Source organism: Haliotis cracherodii, unplaced genomic scaffold (genome assembly GCF_022045235.1).
Source record: "Haliotis cracherodii isolate W230 unplaced genomic scaffold, xgHalCrac1.p SCAF_6, whole genome shotgun sequence".
In the NCBI taxonomy this organism is placed as follows: Eukaryota; Metazoa; Mollusca; class Gastropoda; order Lepetellida; family Haliotidae; genus Haliotis; species Haliotis cracherodii.
This window is the reverse complement of record NW_027266319.1, coordinates 4023130-4039179: the sequence shown is the minus strand read 5'-3', so window position 1 is coordinate 4039179 and position 16050 is coordinate 4023130. Positions and strand designations below refer to the sequence as shown.

Here is a 16050-nt window from a genome sequence, read left to right as displayed (position 1 = left end):
CACAGACAACAGGGCTACCTGTGCCCCTAATAGATGCTACATATATCAGGGACTTTGAAGAAAGTGATTTCTCGGTGACCAAAAAAAGTTTTAAAAAAAGAAGTCAAATCTAATACCAAATCACTTACTTGCTTTCTTTGAATAGTTCTTCCTTCTCAGACTGTAAATTAACAAAGCTGAAAGAAGAGGATACACATGTGAGAAGCACAGCACGAGACCTCCAGAACTCCGGAACTCATTCCCAAAGCTTCTTGTTCCTTTTCAACTCAACATGCTCAACATAGACAACAATTAAGAAAACTTCCCAAGGACCTTGGAGGAAAGCCCAAAATGACCGTTTGAACATGTTCATCATGTTAAAGAATCGAGCATGAGTATGGCTTCTAACAAACCAATGTTTGTAATATGTGGAATCTGGGATTAAGATTGGATCCTGGCATGACTTAGGGAAGTAACTCTGCACAGAAAAATTGTTGCCAGTGCTCAAAACATTTAAATATACACTGTAGAAACTAGTTAATCACAATATATGTCACTGAGACATATTAATACAGTACAAGATGGCATGAAATAGAGCAAGCATATTCCTACCTTTCTTGTTTTTTCTTTAATTTTTCAGTTAGCTGAAATAAACAAACAACATACATATATTTTCATGAGTAGACTATACATCAGAACTTACTAAAAGCTGAATATTCCGAAACTTCTCAATCAATATTCAGTGATATAAACTGACATTTTAAATCCACTCGTCCTTATAACGATAACAGATAGCAAAACCCTTAAAAATGGCACAATTCTACTTGTCCTTATGATACCTTAACTATTGTGCAGTTTGGCAAGAATATAGGACTAGTGTCAATTTCTATCGCTGATATTGAATTCCTTGAACTACCATTACTCACACCTACTTGACCACTAAAACACTACACGATAAGTCGGTACCACAAATGGTTATCTTTCCTGGCCCAAACTTATGGTATCACTTTAACAGATCTTACTATTTACATAGGCAACATGCAAATTTAAGAAGCTAGTCCTCTCCACAAACAACAGCATGGTCATGTACAGAATCATAAACTCACTTTTTCAACTTCATCCTGGAGACTATTCAATTGATCCTTGTACTTTTTCTGAAGAATAATAAACATATACACAATGTATGGGTAAAACGTAAATGGCTTATCAAATGAGTAAGCATAGCTATTACATGTATTATCAAAATAACTTGAAAAAATGGATCATCTCTTTCACTGCCATTTCTTCAAAACTTTAAAATCTGAAAATACCATCATATACTTCCAGTCCAAAACATTAGATCCACACCTTGACCTTAAGATAACTTCTCAAGATCAAGCGATAACCAATTCTCAGAGTTGCAGTGCACCAACTGGCAATGAATGATACAACCAAGTATCACAGTAACCATGGTAGCCTCTAAGACGGCCTTGATAGACATTGCTGTGTATTTGTAGGACTGTATATCATGCTTGTGTACTTGAACAGCTAGCAAAAGACGTCTGGTTTGAACACAGATTTATTTGTAACTGACACAAGGTACATGGTGATGATGTCACCTCTGATGCCGGCGAACATGACAGCGTAATAGTATGTGCTCATTGGTGCTCACATAATGTAAACAAACCTAACACAACAGACATGGCACCAACATTTCAAGTGGCAGGATTTGTAAAGATGCAAATACATGTATAATGTTTGTGGGGGTAACTATGCCTCAGAAACTTACAATGATATAAGCATGTTTTCAGAAAACCTGATAGTGACATAGACCTTTGACCACAATCTCTCCAAGGTGTATGGTACTTTACATAAGTTTAATGACAAATGAATTTTTACTTATTTCGAAACTGTAACGACAAACGTTGAATGAGATTTTTCTACCTAGTTACCTTGACCATGACATGTGCCAAAAGAATTCCCCAGGTCAATATGGAGTACATCAATGAAAAAACAAAATCTCTCATGCCGGTAACCTTTGTAGTAGACAAGAACAATGGTGGGGTATCCATATTAACAATAGAACCACAAACCTCAAGGATTTATCTTGAATTCCAAACTAAGTGCCTTTGTCAAGCAAATCATAATTTTGTTCAAAATTTGGATTTTATATAAGTTCTTATTTTCTTAAATTCAGAGGTCATTTAACGTTGTATGTTAACATTACATTCAATATTGTAAACTTAGTTTTAAGTATACAGTATATATATACATGTATAAACATCAAATTAAAACTTCTGAATTTCTTTATATGGGAACTTTTACTGACATTTGCTGCAGGCTTTGGGCTGGATATCGACCTTTGAGCAGGTGTAGATATATCACTGAACCTACCTCACAAGATGTAAGTTGATCCCTCAGGATTTTCTTTTCCTCTGATTCTGTTTCAAGATTGAGCTTGAGTTCTGAAATGAAAAGCAGGAGATAGAGACGTATACATAATTCAAATACATACTGTGAGACAAGATAAAAAGGGTAGTTATCATAAACCTAAAAAACAAAACAGTGCCACAAGTGAACCCTCATTACATAACAAAATTCTCCTTACTGTTTAACTCTTCTGCTAGGTCCTCCACTCTTCTGTTTTCACCAGTCTCAGGACCTGGAAACAGACATCTCTTCATTAGCTTCTACAAAACATCAGAAAACTTCTTGTAACCTTGTTTTTACAGCATCAGCAGCAGGGCTGTAGGTTCTACTACACTAAGTCAGAACCAGTTGTGACAGTGCGGTTTTCGTAGGGAGCCTTCAGTGCAGATCAAGAGATATCTGCAGGCTGTGAATTAGGGCTGGGACGGGTAACTTGGGTACTCAGGTCGGGTGGGTACTGAGTAGAACCCACAGGACCAGCCGGACCAGTGGTTAGTCATATGATTATATTGTTTAATGGCAAAAATTATCTAGAACTCTATGGTTACACTATAAGTGACAAATGTTCACTTTTCTTTCTGACTATACACACATTCCTTCTGACTTTAAATGTTTGCATAATGATATAACTTCAGTGTATGCATGACCAAATCGGTTTATACGTGTATCTAAATATATTTTGACAGAAGTACGGTCAAATGTTTCCCAATTGGACATTTTGTACCTATCTCTTGAGACCTACAGTGGGTACCCGGGTAGGGTTGGGTAATAAGGGGATGGGTACCTAGGTAGTAAATTTGGACTCGTCACAGCCCTACTGTGAATGGATGATATTGTGTAGGATTTTTATGTCTTTTCAATGTACATCCATCCAGTTATTAAAACTTTTACAAACCTGTAGAGGTTATGAATTCTCTAATGAAATCCTCCTTGGGGCACTTATTGCATTTTCCTTGCTCAAGAAAATCTACATGACATAGTTGTAACCATTTTCCTTAATAAAAAATGTTACCACACAAAAAACTTCGTTTTTGTATGATATACGACCACCCTTGCGGGGCCTCACCCCCAACGGCGCCTCACGCCAGGGGGAGCAACTCTCACCCAAATCACTTTCCATATGTCAAATGCTGACGGAATGTGGGGAGGTGGGTGGCCGTGCCCCAAGGAGGATTTCATCAGAGAATTCATAACCTCTACAGGTTTGTAAAATTCTCTTTCTGATTAAATCCTCCTTGGGGCACTTATTGCATCAAGACAGACTCCCAAAGATAATCTAGGAAGTGGCATCCGTCAGCAACAGGCATAAATAAATACATCGTATTTGATTATTCAACAGAATAAAATATTGAGTTCAATAAATGGAACCAACCTTATCGTGAGGCACCACCGTCGAAAGGCGGGGGCTAGAGACAAGGCGTGGTCGACCATATATTATGATAAAGCCTGTTTTTGCGGCTTGTCATAAGTTGAGAACTCGAAACACCTCCCACACCCCCCCCACACTTTTTTTGAACAAGTGATATAGGGGCGTAGATCACGAGAGACCATAACCAGCGCTGAGCTAGGCCAGAGGGTCCCCGAGGATCGAAGGAGCGCGTGCGCAAAATACGAGTATTATCGAGTAGTAAGAGCTGATATTTATCGACCGCAGAAGATAAAATCCGGACCATTACTGAGCAGTATAACCGGAGGACTGTCTAAAATCTCGAATGGTCAATCGGCTAGAGATTAGAACTTTGCCCCGTTCGGAGAACTGACTGACCAAACCGAGTACGCTCGCTTGAGTGTTTGTCGAGTTGGTAAGGTTTGATGAATCGTGCTCGGCTGGCTCCAAATAGCCGCGGAGCACGCTTTTGACGCAGCCACTGCTCTAACCTAATGAGCCTTCAACCTGGTAGGGGGGTCCCTGCCTGTAAGCGTATACGCTGTACAAATGGTTGAAACTATCCACCTCGAGATAGATTGTTTACTCGCAGGTGAGCCAACCTTCCTACGGCCGTAACAGCAAAATAGTTGGTTATCCTTACGGACACCAATATTTCTGCTGATATAGGCCTTGAGAGTCGTGCGGACATCCAAGACATGAGCATGTCTTGCAGTGGTCCCCGACCAGGAAGGCTGTGAAAGAGCAGGTAGCTCAATAGGAGCCGTTCACGTGGAAGCGTGTGCGACCCTTTGACGGTAAGAGTCCGGTAGTCGAAAACTGACTCTGTCCCGGTGATATTTATCGACCGCATGGAAGACAGTTATTTCGGGATCGGCTGACATAACACGAATGTCGCCAACCCGTCTGCCGGACGTTACCACCACAAGGAACGCCGTCTCCCAGCTCAACAGCTGAAGAGAGAGAGACGACAGCTTGGTGAACACCCTCGGGGCCGTGGAGATCCCGAATGGTAGAACCCTGAACTGATAACACCTCTCGTCGAAAGAAAACCTCAGGTATTTCTTGAACTCGGGGTTTATTGGTATGTGGAGATAGGCGTATTTAAGTCTATTGACGTTAGCCATTCTCCTGTCTCGACAGGTGAGATCACTGTTTGGTGACTAGGAAACAAGTCGAGTAGAAGCTCCGGCTGTCGGCAGTTCGATTTCTTGGAGGGGACAATTGGAGAGGCCGGCTTACGCGGTTTAAACGCTTGATACCTCCAACAAGGCCTTATGAGTCTTAGGTGGAAGTATACAATTGAGCGGCCTCTCTGACCACCTGCTGAGCCCCAGGGAAGAGGGTGGCACCCTCTTATACGGCAAAGCAAGTAGGTCTTGGCGTGTGCAAGTCGAGTATTTAGATACCAACATCCACCGCCTGCGCATGCCCATAACAGCGCACATCATCTGCGAGGCACAGCTACGAATAGCGTCCCGTGCAAGATAACTGAACTTCCGTTAGTTGCACGGCCAACTCCGAAGAGTCGGCCGACCCCTCTCCCGCTAACTCCCTCTGTACAGTCGACAGATACGCGGAGTGTTCGGACACATGGAGCTGTTGGCATGCATTATGATATTGCTCCTCGAAGCATATGTAAGCAGCCTTCAACTCCGCACCGCACGCGGGAAAGGGGGGGCAACCGCCGGCCCTGCTTGACCTTAGTCAAGTTGGGTGTCTCCGACTCTGGCATGGGCGCAGCCACCTGAGGCAGTACCTGGACAATCCTGTCCCGCACGTGCCTCTGCACCCGACCCGAGGCCGAGTCCCGGTGCCGAGGTGCCGGAGGTTCAAGGGAACCCACCTGGCACTGGGCTAGGTATCCACTAGTGGAAGCCTTGACCTCGGAAGAGGCGTCTGGCTCCGCTAGGGAAAATTGTGCGTTGATAGTGCACGGGCCGGCGGCCGGCGCCCACCACCCCTCCACTGGGGAGCGACCTCGAGCCAGAGCCAGAGCTCGGTCTCGGATCGTCCCCAAGACAAAGGGAGCCAACCTGGCTCCGGGCTAGGTATCCACTAGTGGAAGCCTCGGCCTCGGAAGAGGCGTCTGGCTCTGCTAGGGAAAATTGTGCGTCGGTAGTGCACGGGCCTGCGCCCGCCACCCCTCCGCTGGGGAGCGACCTCGAGCCGGAGCCGAAGCCCGGTCTCGGATCGTCCCCGAGACCAAGTGGTCTGCCTCGGCCGACCACGGGCATAACACAGATCTCGAAGCCGCGTCCGCCGCCAACAACGGGTAAGGCTCAGCCCGTAGCTCCTGCCAGAGCCGAGACTTCACCTCCATCATCGACGCCATCGGCGACTTAAGTAACGCAGAAAAGTCTGCCAAAGACAGTGCAGGAGAGGGTGCAGTGCTTACTACAGGGAACCTCGAGCCTTCTCCCCCGGCCCCCGGAGAGGGAGCGGGGGAGACAATCTCGGCAGCTGTTTTACCCTTTTTAGAGGGGGAGGGGGGGATGTCTTAGTAGATCTGATATCTACCCCCGCCTTTAATAGACCTCTTTAAAGTGGAACAAGTCAACTTGTCTCTTTTTGGGGGCCCCGGGGGATAAAGGCAATGTCCTCCGCCAGACATATTAGGCAGCGTTCGTGCCAGTCTTAGAACAACCCGTACACAGTTTGAAGGTCTTGTAAACAAGACCGTAATTTCTGAGGAGGGCGGGAAGGGTATTAACGTGTATCAGTGCGATATAAAGATCGGAAAGATACGTGCATAAATTGTGAAACTAGAAGCAAAGGCGTAATGTAGAATGCGATTTGTAACGCCATACTAATAGCCAATGTCGTAGTATTATTAATACACCAAAGTGGCGTGTTACGCGCTAAGGTGTAAAACCCGTAAAAAAGGTAAGTGTAGTTTATGAATTAACACACCACCTTGGGTTTTGTAAAGAAAAAAATTGTAGACCAATGCTGTGTGATATAACAAAACCCCAAGCCGTTTCTTAATGGCCTTGGTGTTACATGTATCAGCCCGTGGAACTACAATATGGACGCCATTACGGCCATTTGAATTCAAAGGTACCGTGCACGTGGCGTATAATTACAACTCTATAACTTCACAATGCGAGGTATTACGCCTTTGCAATGAAAGAAATGTACCATACATACAGTTTGGTCAGCCATGGTTCTTTCGAACGATAGATTTCTCTTATTTTTGTCTTGTGTGAAAAATCAACACGTCTGTCTCTTACAGATGACATAAGGAAAGTGATTTGGGTGAGAGTTGCTCCCCCTGGCGTGAGGCGCCATTGGGGGTGAGGCCCCGTAAGGGTGGTCGTATATCATACAAAAACGAAGTTTTTTGTGTGATAACATTTTTTATTAAGGAAAATGGTTACAACTATGTCATGTAGATTTTCAAGGAAAATGCAATAAGTGCCCCAAGGAGGATTTAATCAGAAAGAGAATGACCATTTTTTTTCTATAGTTAGTACTGTCTTTTTCAACATGATGACTTATGCTGGATGTGACAAAAGATATTTTTAAGCAGGTGACATTTGGTGCGGAACTGGGGGTGGTGTGTTTAGCTTCCTGTACTCAGAAAAGGAGCTGGCTAAGCTAGTCACTATCTGTGCACACATGTATAGGTAATAGCTGTTGACTGCTTAATTATTTTAAAAACAATATAACGTTACTATAGAAGTCTATGGGGAAAACATTTGGTTGTGTGTAACCTGTAACAATTCACCGATACCTATGATATCATTGATACTAAGGTACAGAGATACTTGAATCGTCAGTTTGTGAGATCATGATATACTATAAATAGAAGGGCTGGAATGATACACCAACTGTGTGATCCGATATGTATCACGATGACTCACGATCAAATATGTATCACGATACTTGCATGTGCTCTTATCTGTGGTGCATAAGCCATGTTTTTCATAGAGAAGAAGACCAAATACCTGGCACACTGATAATTTACAGTTGGCAGTGTGAAGTATGGCACAACAAACGAAAATATCTTCTTTGATAGGTCAAGAGATATGCACTACTGATTAGTGTTTAGTGGAACAGTTATTAAAGCAAACATTTAAGGGCAAAAGTGTGAGACTGTGATCGATACTTGTATCGAGAAGTAAAAAACCACGATCCACCGATGCATCATCCCACCACTAATAAATAGAACAGAAACTGAAAGAGTTACCTCTCGTAAAGGCAGAAGTGGCATAGTGCAACTTGTAAGAATATGGAACACGAGGACATGCCTGCTTTTCATCCATTACATTTAATAACCATCCCTTCATTAGAACTGTTTTGTTCTTGTTTTTTTCGTTAACATTTTTTTTTGCTGAGAAAATAAGTAAATGAATGAATCCAGAGGTTTTAGAGTTAAATTTCAGTGACTTCATCATTTCCTACTATTTGTTGGTGTATTGTGATAGCAGTGGTGTCATCAGTCTGTATCTCATGATACGTATTGTATTGCATTATGACCTGACCCGAAATGGGATGTACTCAGATTATTGTTCAGGGGTTGCACGAATTAAGATCTGATTTTAATGACCTTGGTCCAATATTTTGAGATGGATTGTTTTTCTGAAATAAGGAAACATGGATAATAGCCATTGAACAAAGTTATTTTCTTATATTCAGGTCTTAACATTTGTATTTTAACATTACATTCAACAATCTAAAACTAAACATTAGATCACATCACATCAGTTTTAACCATACAGCATACAGAGAATACTATATTTATTCTAATTAGATACCATCTTTATGAAACGAGTGGACTTTCCATGGTATCTGACCGAGCGAAACATTTTTGTTTGTTGTTAATGTCTCACTAATCCAAATGCCAGCTATATGATGGTAATCTGTATAGAATCAAGTCTGGACCAGACAATCCTGTGATTGACATCATGAGCATCAATCTACCCAACTTCATATATGATGACACGCACCAAACAAATCAGCAGGTCCACCACCTGATCCTGTTAGTTGACTTTCAAAAAAAACATGGTTTGCTGAAGGTCTATTCTAACTACGAGTTACTTGGCCTGACGTTATAGTTACGATCTACTCACCATCTTGTACAGAAGTGTTAGCACTGCTATCTGTAGCATCCTGTCCATCCACCTGGATGTCCTCCCTGGAATACAACAAGTTTAACATGGGTTGTTTCAGTCATATCACTGCTGACAGTCTAATGTCGGAAGAATGGAAGTGCTGGATGTTTTCCAAGTTTACCACTAGGTGAATCCCACGGGCGTGGTGCTGACAGATCAGGGACAATAACCTGGGCCATAGATATATCAGCACAGTATCTGTTCAAGGTGACAAGAGAACTTTACTGACAATCTCAGCATAGAAAAATTTCACAAGCTGAATGAGTGAGTGAACACTATAACGGCATATATTTCAGTTGCACCAGTGTCACAATTTTATAATTTGTTAGTTCTATGGTCTGCATTACAAGGATCATAAGAATAGATTCAAATGATAAATGATTTAATTTTTATTCCAGATTGAAATGTATGGTTAATCATGAACTATTTATCTTGATGTTATTTCCAATTTTAAACTGCAAATAAGGATTTTCCCCAAAAAGTCATCTGATAATTCCAAATCAAATAAAAATACATTATTTGTTTGTTTGTTTGTTGTTTAACGCCGCACTCAGCAATATTCCAGCTATATGACGGTGGTCTGTAATTACTCGAGTCTGGACCAGACAATCCAGTGATTAATACCATGAGCACGATCTATGTAATTGGGATCGACGACATGCATCAACCAAGTCAGCGAGTCTGACCACCAAAATAACCACTAACACAAGAATGTAACACTCTTTAGTTTTTTAAATGACTTGGCAGAACATGGATGGTTGGTTACCTGTTGGCTTCATCGCCAGTTGGGGCTTCTCGCACGCCAGTCACATGGCTGGAATCTGACATCCCTTGACTCAAGAGCTGCTCATATTTTTCCTGGGAGGCTGGTCAAATATGGAAAGATACAGATGAAATATTTGTCTCACATTATGCAATAAAAAGAAAAAACATGAGTAAATATACTTCCTTGACATAAATCTGTTCTTAGATATCTGTATATTAGAGGTTGACGATGGTAAACTGGGTTGTCAAAACTGAAAACACTATGCAACATTATTTGGTTGTCAGAAATTTCTGCAAAGTAATATTGATATTTTTCCAATGATGAAACTTCAATTCAATACTGTGACAATATATGCCCACCCGTCAGATTCTTCTGCAGCACTGCATTCTGGGCCTGTAACCTTCTCACTTCATCTTCAAGAGCTGGATTGCTTTCCTGCTGGGTAGAGTTATCTCCCCCTGATTGTGTCTTTTCAACTGCTTCTTTCTCCAGTTCTTCATTTCTGGCTACCAACTGCAAACAAATGTAGTCACTGACTTTAGCCACTACTCCGAAGCCTGAGCCTAGTTAACAGTCTCAGTCTGGAAAGACCAGCTTATACTAGTCCATATGTTAAAGACTAAAATCTACTATAAATAATGGAACAATGCAAGTTCGGGCTTGTAGACTTAAAACGTTTTTGGCAGACTGGAAATGTATTACCAGTTTCTTGCACAGGAACTAAAGAACTTGTGTACATAGTACAGTCAAGTCTTGTTAATCCAACACTCGTTAATCCGACAATCGGCTTTATCTGACACTAATGATGGGAACCGATTAAATCAATGCTATTTAGACCTGTTAATCTGACAGACTTGCACTCGACTCCTACACACCTAATTTGCAATGGAATGAGGTAATCCAAGCGTGTGATTAATCCTGTTTTGTTTATTTAAAACATTAATTGTTTATTGTTAAGCAAATTTATCAGTTCCGCCGTTGTAATATGCAGCTACTAGCCGACTCGTCTCGCATCAAAACAAAGGGCTGTGTACTCGCATGCAGATGACCCAAGACTATGCTGATCCCTGAGTCAGATAGACTGATCAAAGAGCTATTTCAGTAATCTCATTAAAATCAAATACATGTTCTCGTTACCGCTGAGGACATCCCATTACAGGTCACGTCAAGATGACCTTTCACGAACTTTGACCGACGAACTAACAGGAAGTTGACATGAACCACTGAGAAAGCAGGTTTCTAGAACTTTGCGGCACTAGTTTTAAACTGGCGACTTCCATTCCAGACTATGCTTTATAAAGTATTACAGTCATACAGTCCGTAGCCGTAGTTTTGTGTTAAGCTTTAGAGGTTGCATGATTAGACAACACATTCCACTAACATAACATGAATATTTCATTTTTCATTTTTTTATTACGTGTTCATACTTGTTAATCCAACATAATCATAAGCAATCAACCATGTCGGGTTGACGGGACTTGACTGTATATATATTATTAGAAATACAGCTCAAAAGAAAATGTTTCTTTAAGTTTATATCTTGCTCTTTACATGAATCACAAGGTTATCAGCATTGTGTCAGACAATAAAATAACCATGGTAGATCTGAAGCAAAAAAGAGATTAGGGAAATAAATGCTGGAAATCATGGTAGTCAATGCAGAGAACAATAAAATTTGTTAAAATATGTGTATCCTCTTACTTAGTTTGCAGTAAGTAAAGTCTGATTTTATTATACACAGACTTTGTTTTAAAAACGTGATGTTCTGAAATATTATTCAGATCAATTCCTTCATACCAAGAGTTGACAACAATGACAAAAAACATCGGTATCTAAATTTTATTTACTGTGTCAATATTCTTCAACTTTTGAGAGATTAGAATTTAGCCCTTGTTGTTTACAAACATGACCGGCTTGATTGTTCGAGAAGTTTCTAGAAGTCTAACTATCCCTATATAAGACCGTCAAGATGACGATTCAAGGCCTTTTCTAACTGTGTTTTATCCACTTGCCAAGTGCGATTGGATTGGATATCTATTTGAAAACACTGAATTAAAGTCTGCTTCGAGCAAGATCCCAGAAGAGTGGAGACAGGCTCATCTGAAGACATTCCACAAGAATGAAATTCTGGACATTCTGTGTCTACTGACAAATATCATAGGGACTGCTTCTTTTTGCTTCTGTCACATATTGGACCCATTGTACTGCCTGTTTGGACTGTAAACCTAAAGTTGTGTATTTGAATATTATTTACTGATTATTCATTGATTTTGTCTGGTCATTTACTGATTCACAATTTAGTTTTGCGTAATGATAATCTGGGTTAACCTTTGGATTAGAATATGGAATCACCCCAAAACGAGTGTTAGTATTCTTCCACTTTTGCCCTGTGACACATGTCATTGCTGCTATGTAAGATTTGTTTGTTTGTTTGTTTAACACCGCACTCAGCAATATTCCAGCTATATGACAGCAGGGCTATAACTAATCGAGTCTGGACCAGACAATCCAGTGATTGACATGAGCATCGATCTATGCAATTGGGATACGACGATATGCATCAACCAAGTCAGCGAGCCTGACCACCCAGTCCCGTTAATCGCCTTTTACGGCAAGCATGGGATGCTGAAGACCTATTCTACACTTATCTTCACGGGTCGCTATAAGAACACAACACTTAACCCACTGTACACCTTATGAACATTCAAACATAGAGGATAAAGATACATTTTAATGTTACTGTATGAAAAAACATACTTGTGGAAAACATTGGCGGATTATGGCAGAGCATAAAGGAAGTGGAACAGAGAATTTAAGTTCAATATTTTACTCAAGCAGATATAGAATCAGAGATAAGTCTCTCATGTATCCTTGTATCCTTGGAGTGAGTGAGTGAGTGAGTTGGGTTTAACGCTGCTTTTTAGTTTTAACAGTATTCCAGTCATATCACGGCGTGTCAGCTTAATGTGGGAGGAAAGACCGAAGTGATGCAGGTCTTAGAAGTTTACCACTTCGGTGAAACCCATGAGCACGGGTATGGTGCTGACAAACCTAGAAACATAATCATTCAAACCCACAATCATAGGTTTCTTGCTATCCAAGGGACGCAACTCTGCACAGCGAATCGCGGCGTCTTAGACCACTGGGCCACCCGTGCCAACCTCGTATCCTTGGAAATAGCATTAATGAACATTGGCCACTCATACCACAACTGAAACTGCTTGACACCAGGTGCTTCTACACACAGTAGAGAACTCAGGCATGTGTCTGGTTCTAAAGCTGTTTGCTTTTACTTACCGTGGAGAGCTCCTGCATGAGAGTCTGGTTCTGAAGCCGGAACTCCTCTTCCTGACTCTGGAGCTTCCTCTGCAGTCCATCACTCTCCTGGAGAAGCAGCTCAACCTCCTACAACATCAACAGTACTCATTCTACACTCATCCTTTTCCTACATCGTCATGGTTATCAGCACATAATTTCTAAAATGGGACAACATTTTCAATACAAAAAATTATTACAACTGCTCCTTACAGGATATTCAAGGCAGCACCACTGGCAAAGATTCAGTTGTATTTATTAACAGGCCCAGCAATTTCAAGAGGTGATGGTGATACGTGGGTTGCTGAAGACAAATTCTAACACAGATCTTTATGGGGACAAAAACATCTGCTCTTTTTTAACAAGAAATATTGAGATGGGGTATTACCTTAGCTTTCTTGCTTTTGCTGATCGCCTGTCAAAGAAAAATAAGATATAAGATTAACTTATACTTACAGGATGGATACACACCTATTTATACACTATTTCTGAAATATAACATATGAGAAGTATCAGCTATGGAAAATCTCACCATATAAAAATGAATACATATTTCATTTAAACATTACCTTGTTGGCTTTAATCAAGTCTTTTTCCAGTGCTTCATTTCTCTCCACTGAATTTAAGAGCTCTGCAACACAAAACATATATTTCGTAACAGTTTCACAAGTGTTTTACCATGTTCACATCTGTGCCTCCTTGAATAGTAATGATTATGAAATATCATTCAACTTAACAAATAACTATCTCGACAATCTTAGAGGTAAATATTGAGCCTCAGGTTTAAAGTAAAAGTCATAAAATATTTCCAAATAAAAAATCATGACATTATGATAATTAATGGCATGGCTTTGAAAAGGTGACATGTCTCAAATATTGATAATGGGTCATTAATTCTGTAAAGTCTTATATATTTAGTTTCACATAACTGTAGCAAATAAGATCCGAAAAATACATTCCTAATTTCGAACAAAATAATGTCTTTTTGTTTTCAAAATTTGCTTGCCACTGTCACTTTGACTGGAATCTTAGATAAATCCCTTTCATAAAAACACTTAATCCTTAACTTACAGAAGATTTTGAACAACCTAAGAATTAATAAAAAATAACACTTTCAATCCATTAAATTCTTCAGGTAACACTTTAATGATAATGAACAGGATGTAGATACCTCTCTCTATTTTCTTCACTTTTCCCTCAAATTCATAGTTTGTGGTCCTCAGCTCTATCAGCTGAAGCTGCAATAGATTGATGTTGAATGTTACAGGAAGCATCATTTCAATAGTGGTAAACAAGGAGTGAGGGATGTTGAACTGTAACATTGATTTGAAAGGTATTTGCTTATATTACAACATGTCAGTTGAATGTGGAAGTCAGAGCTCCAGATAAGCTGCGTATCTGCGTAAAATACGCATCAGAAATGCAGAAATATGCAGTAAAATAAAATCCAAGCGTATCAAATACGCAACGAACATTACAGGTACGCTACAAAAAGATAACTTGTGCGTATCATCAAAATATTGTGAAGTAACCCTGCGTATTCGATTAGCAAATCAGCAACTTATTTTGAAATTATAAACGGGCATTCCGTTAACCTTGCCAAAGTCCAAGATGACAGTTACATCATGATCATTTGCCATCACACTTTCTTGTGGAAGTATCGTGGTATAACGCTCTCGAACCCACACGACACCAGTTTGCAGGGACTAGATATATAGTGGTTTTAAATATTTAACTTAAATACCCACATGTGTAAAAACTAGTGGGTAACAGAAATTTGAATACCCAGATAGAATTACTGATACCCAATGATTTTAAAATGCATGGGTAAAATACCCACAACACCAAAAGCTTATCTGGAGCTCTGGGAAGTAAAGCACAAGATGATGCAGGATTGCAGGTGATAAATATACGCCACTTTGGTAAACCCAAACAATGGGTATGGCGCCAACAGATCAAGAATGTACTCTTAACATGAATCTAAGATGGCATTCTCCTTAAAACTGCAACAAAGATGGCAGTATCCTTTAAAATGCAACAGGTTTTCTATCTGAAATCCTTATTCAGAGTTCAGTGAATGATGGCGAAAATTCATTGTTCCATAAATTTGAAAAATATATTTCGGACAAATGTACAGGTTACCTAGCTCTACTTTGAATGGAAATACAATGTGTCTCTTAAATGGATCTTGGGATATGACAAGTGGGAAATCACTGGGAGAAACATTACAGCCCTAGCATAAATGAACATATGAAAGACAGGAGTTAGGCCTATTTGTTGCATACATGTGTCTGTAGTTCACATTGCAGGGTTCATTTCTCAGATCTGTCATCTAAAATATCCTAAGTGTTTTATTGAAATTTGGTAATGAAATAGAAGAATGTCCCATCGAAAGTTGATAAAATGTACTAATGTAATTTGTCTCTTGCAAAATCACATTTTTGTGCTGTTTGACAGCTCATGCCACGCCTCCTCTAACTTCAGATGCTCAGAACGGGTATCTTTCTTCAGGTACCGTTACACGGAGTGGACAGGCAAAATGCCCAGCTAAGACAATTATAATAAAGGTCGACATAAGGACATTACAATGCGCTTGTGTATGTAACGAAAGCATATCAACAGTGCATAATTCAAGTCTACAGTCATCTTGCGATTCACAAAATAAACTAGATTTTCAGACATTTACAGAGGGAATAGGTTGAGATAAAGCATCAGCATCACGCAAACGTGTCCCTAACTAATGTAAAATGTTCTTGACAGTTTGGTCTGTTACTGTTACCACACACATTCGAAGAAGAAAGTAAATAGGGTACCTGCATACGGTGAAACTCCTCTTCTGACAAGGCAGACGCCATTTTGCTGCTGCCAATGTTTTCTTCTGAAACCGAGGCTACTGGTTTATATAAAATATGAACTGCAACTAAATTATACCCAACGCTGAATTATGAAAACGTTTATAAAAAAACAAGTGTTGGAATCGTTCACACATATTTAAACAAATATAAAAGCAAAATTCTACTTATAAATATACAATAGACATATGTGTATCGCTGTAATATCAATATATATATCTGTTT

The 16050-nt window shown here is 40.1% G+C and overlaps 1 protein-coding gene across 1 annotated transcript in view; it reads right to left on the bottom strand.

Moving 5' to 3' along the window:
• LOC139445107 (GRIP1-associated protein 1-like) overlaps positions 1-15844 on the bottom strand; it is a 92129-nt gene extending 76285 nt beyond the window's left edge. The window contains exons 1-13 of the mRNA XM_071226199.1: positions 15787-15844; positions 14145-14211; positions 13543-13604; positions 13362-13388; positions 12956-13063; positions 10018-10171; positions 9659-9758; positions 8851-8915; positions 2567-2620; positions 2353-2423; positions 1086-1133; positions 592-623; positions 129-176 (exon numbers count right to left, since the gene is read on the bottom strand). Of these exons, the coding sequence (XP_071082300.1) occupies positions 129-176; positions 592-623; positions 1086-1133; positions 2353-2423; positions 2567-2620; positions 8851-8915; positions 9659-9758; positions 10018-10171; positions 12956-13063; positions 13362-13388; positions 13543-13604; positions 14145-14211; positions 15787-15828 (878 nt within the window). The 5' untranslated portion in view covers positions 15829-15844. The remainder of the gene's footprint in view (positions 1-128; positions 177-591; positions 624-1085; positions 1134-2352; positions 2424-2566; positions 2621-8850; positions 8916-9658; positions 9759-10017; positions 10172-12955; positions 13064-13361; positions 13389-13542; positions 13605-14144; positions 14212-15786) is intronic.
• Positions 15845-16050: the final 206 nt, after the last annotated feature.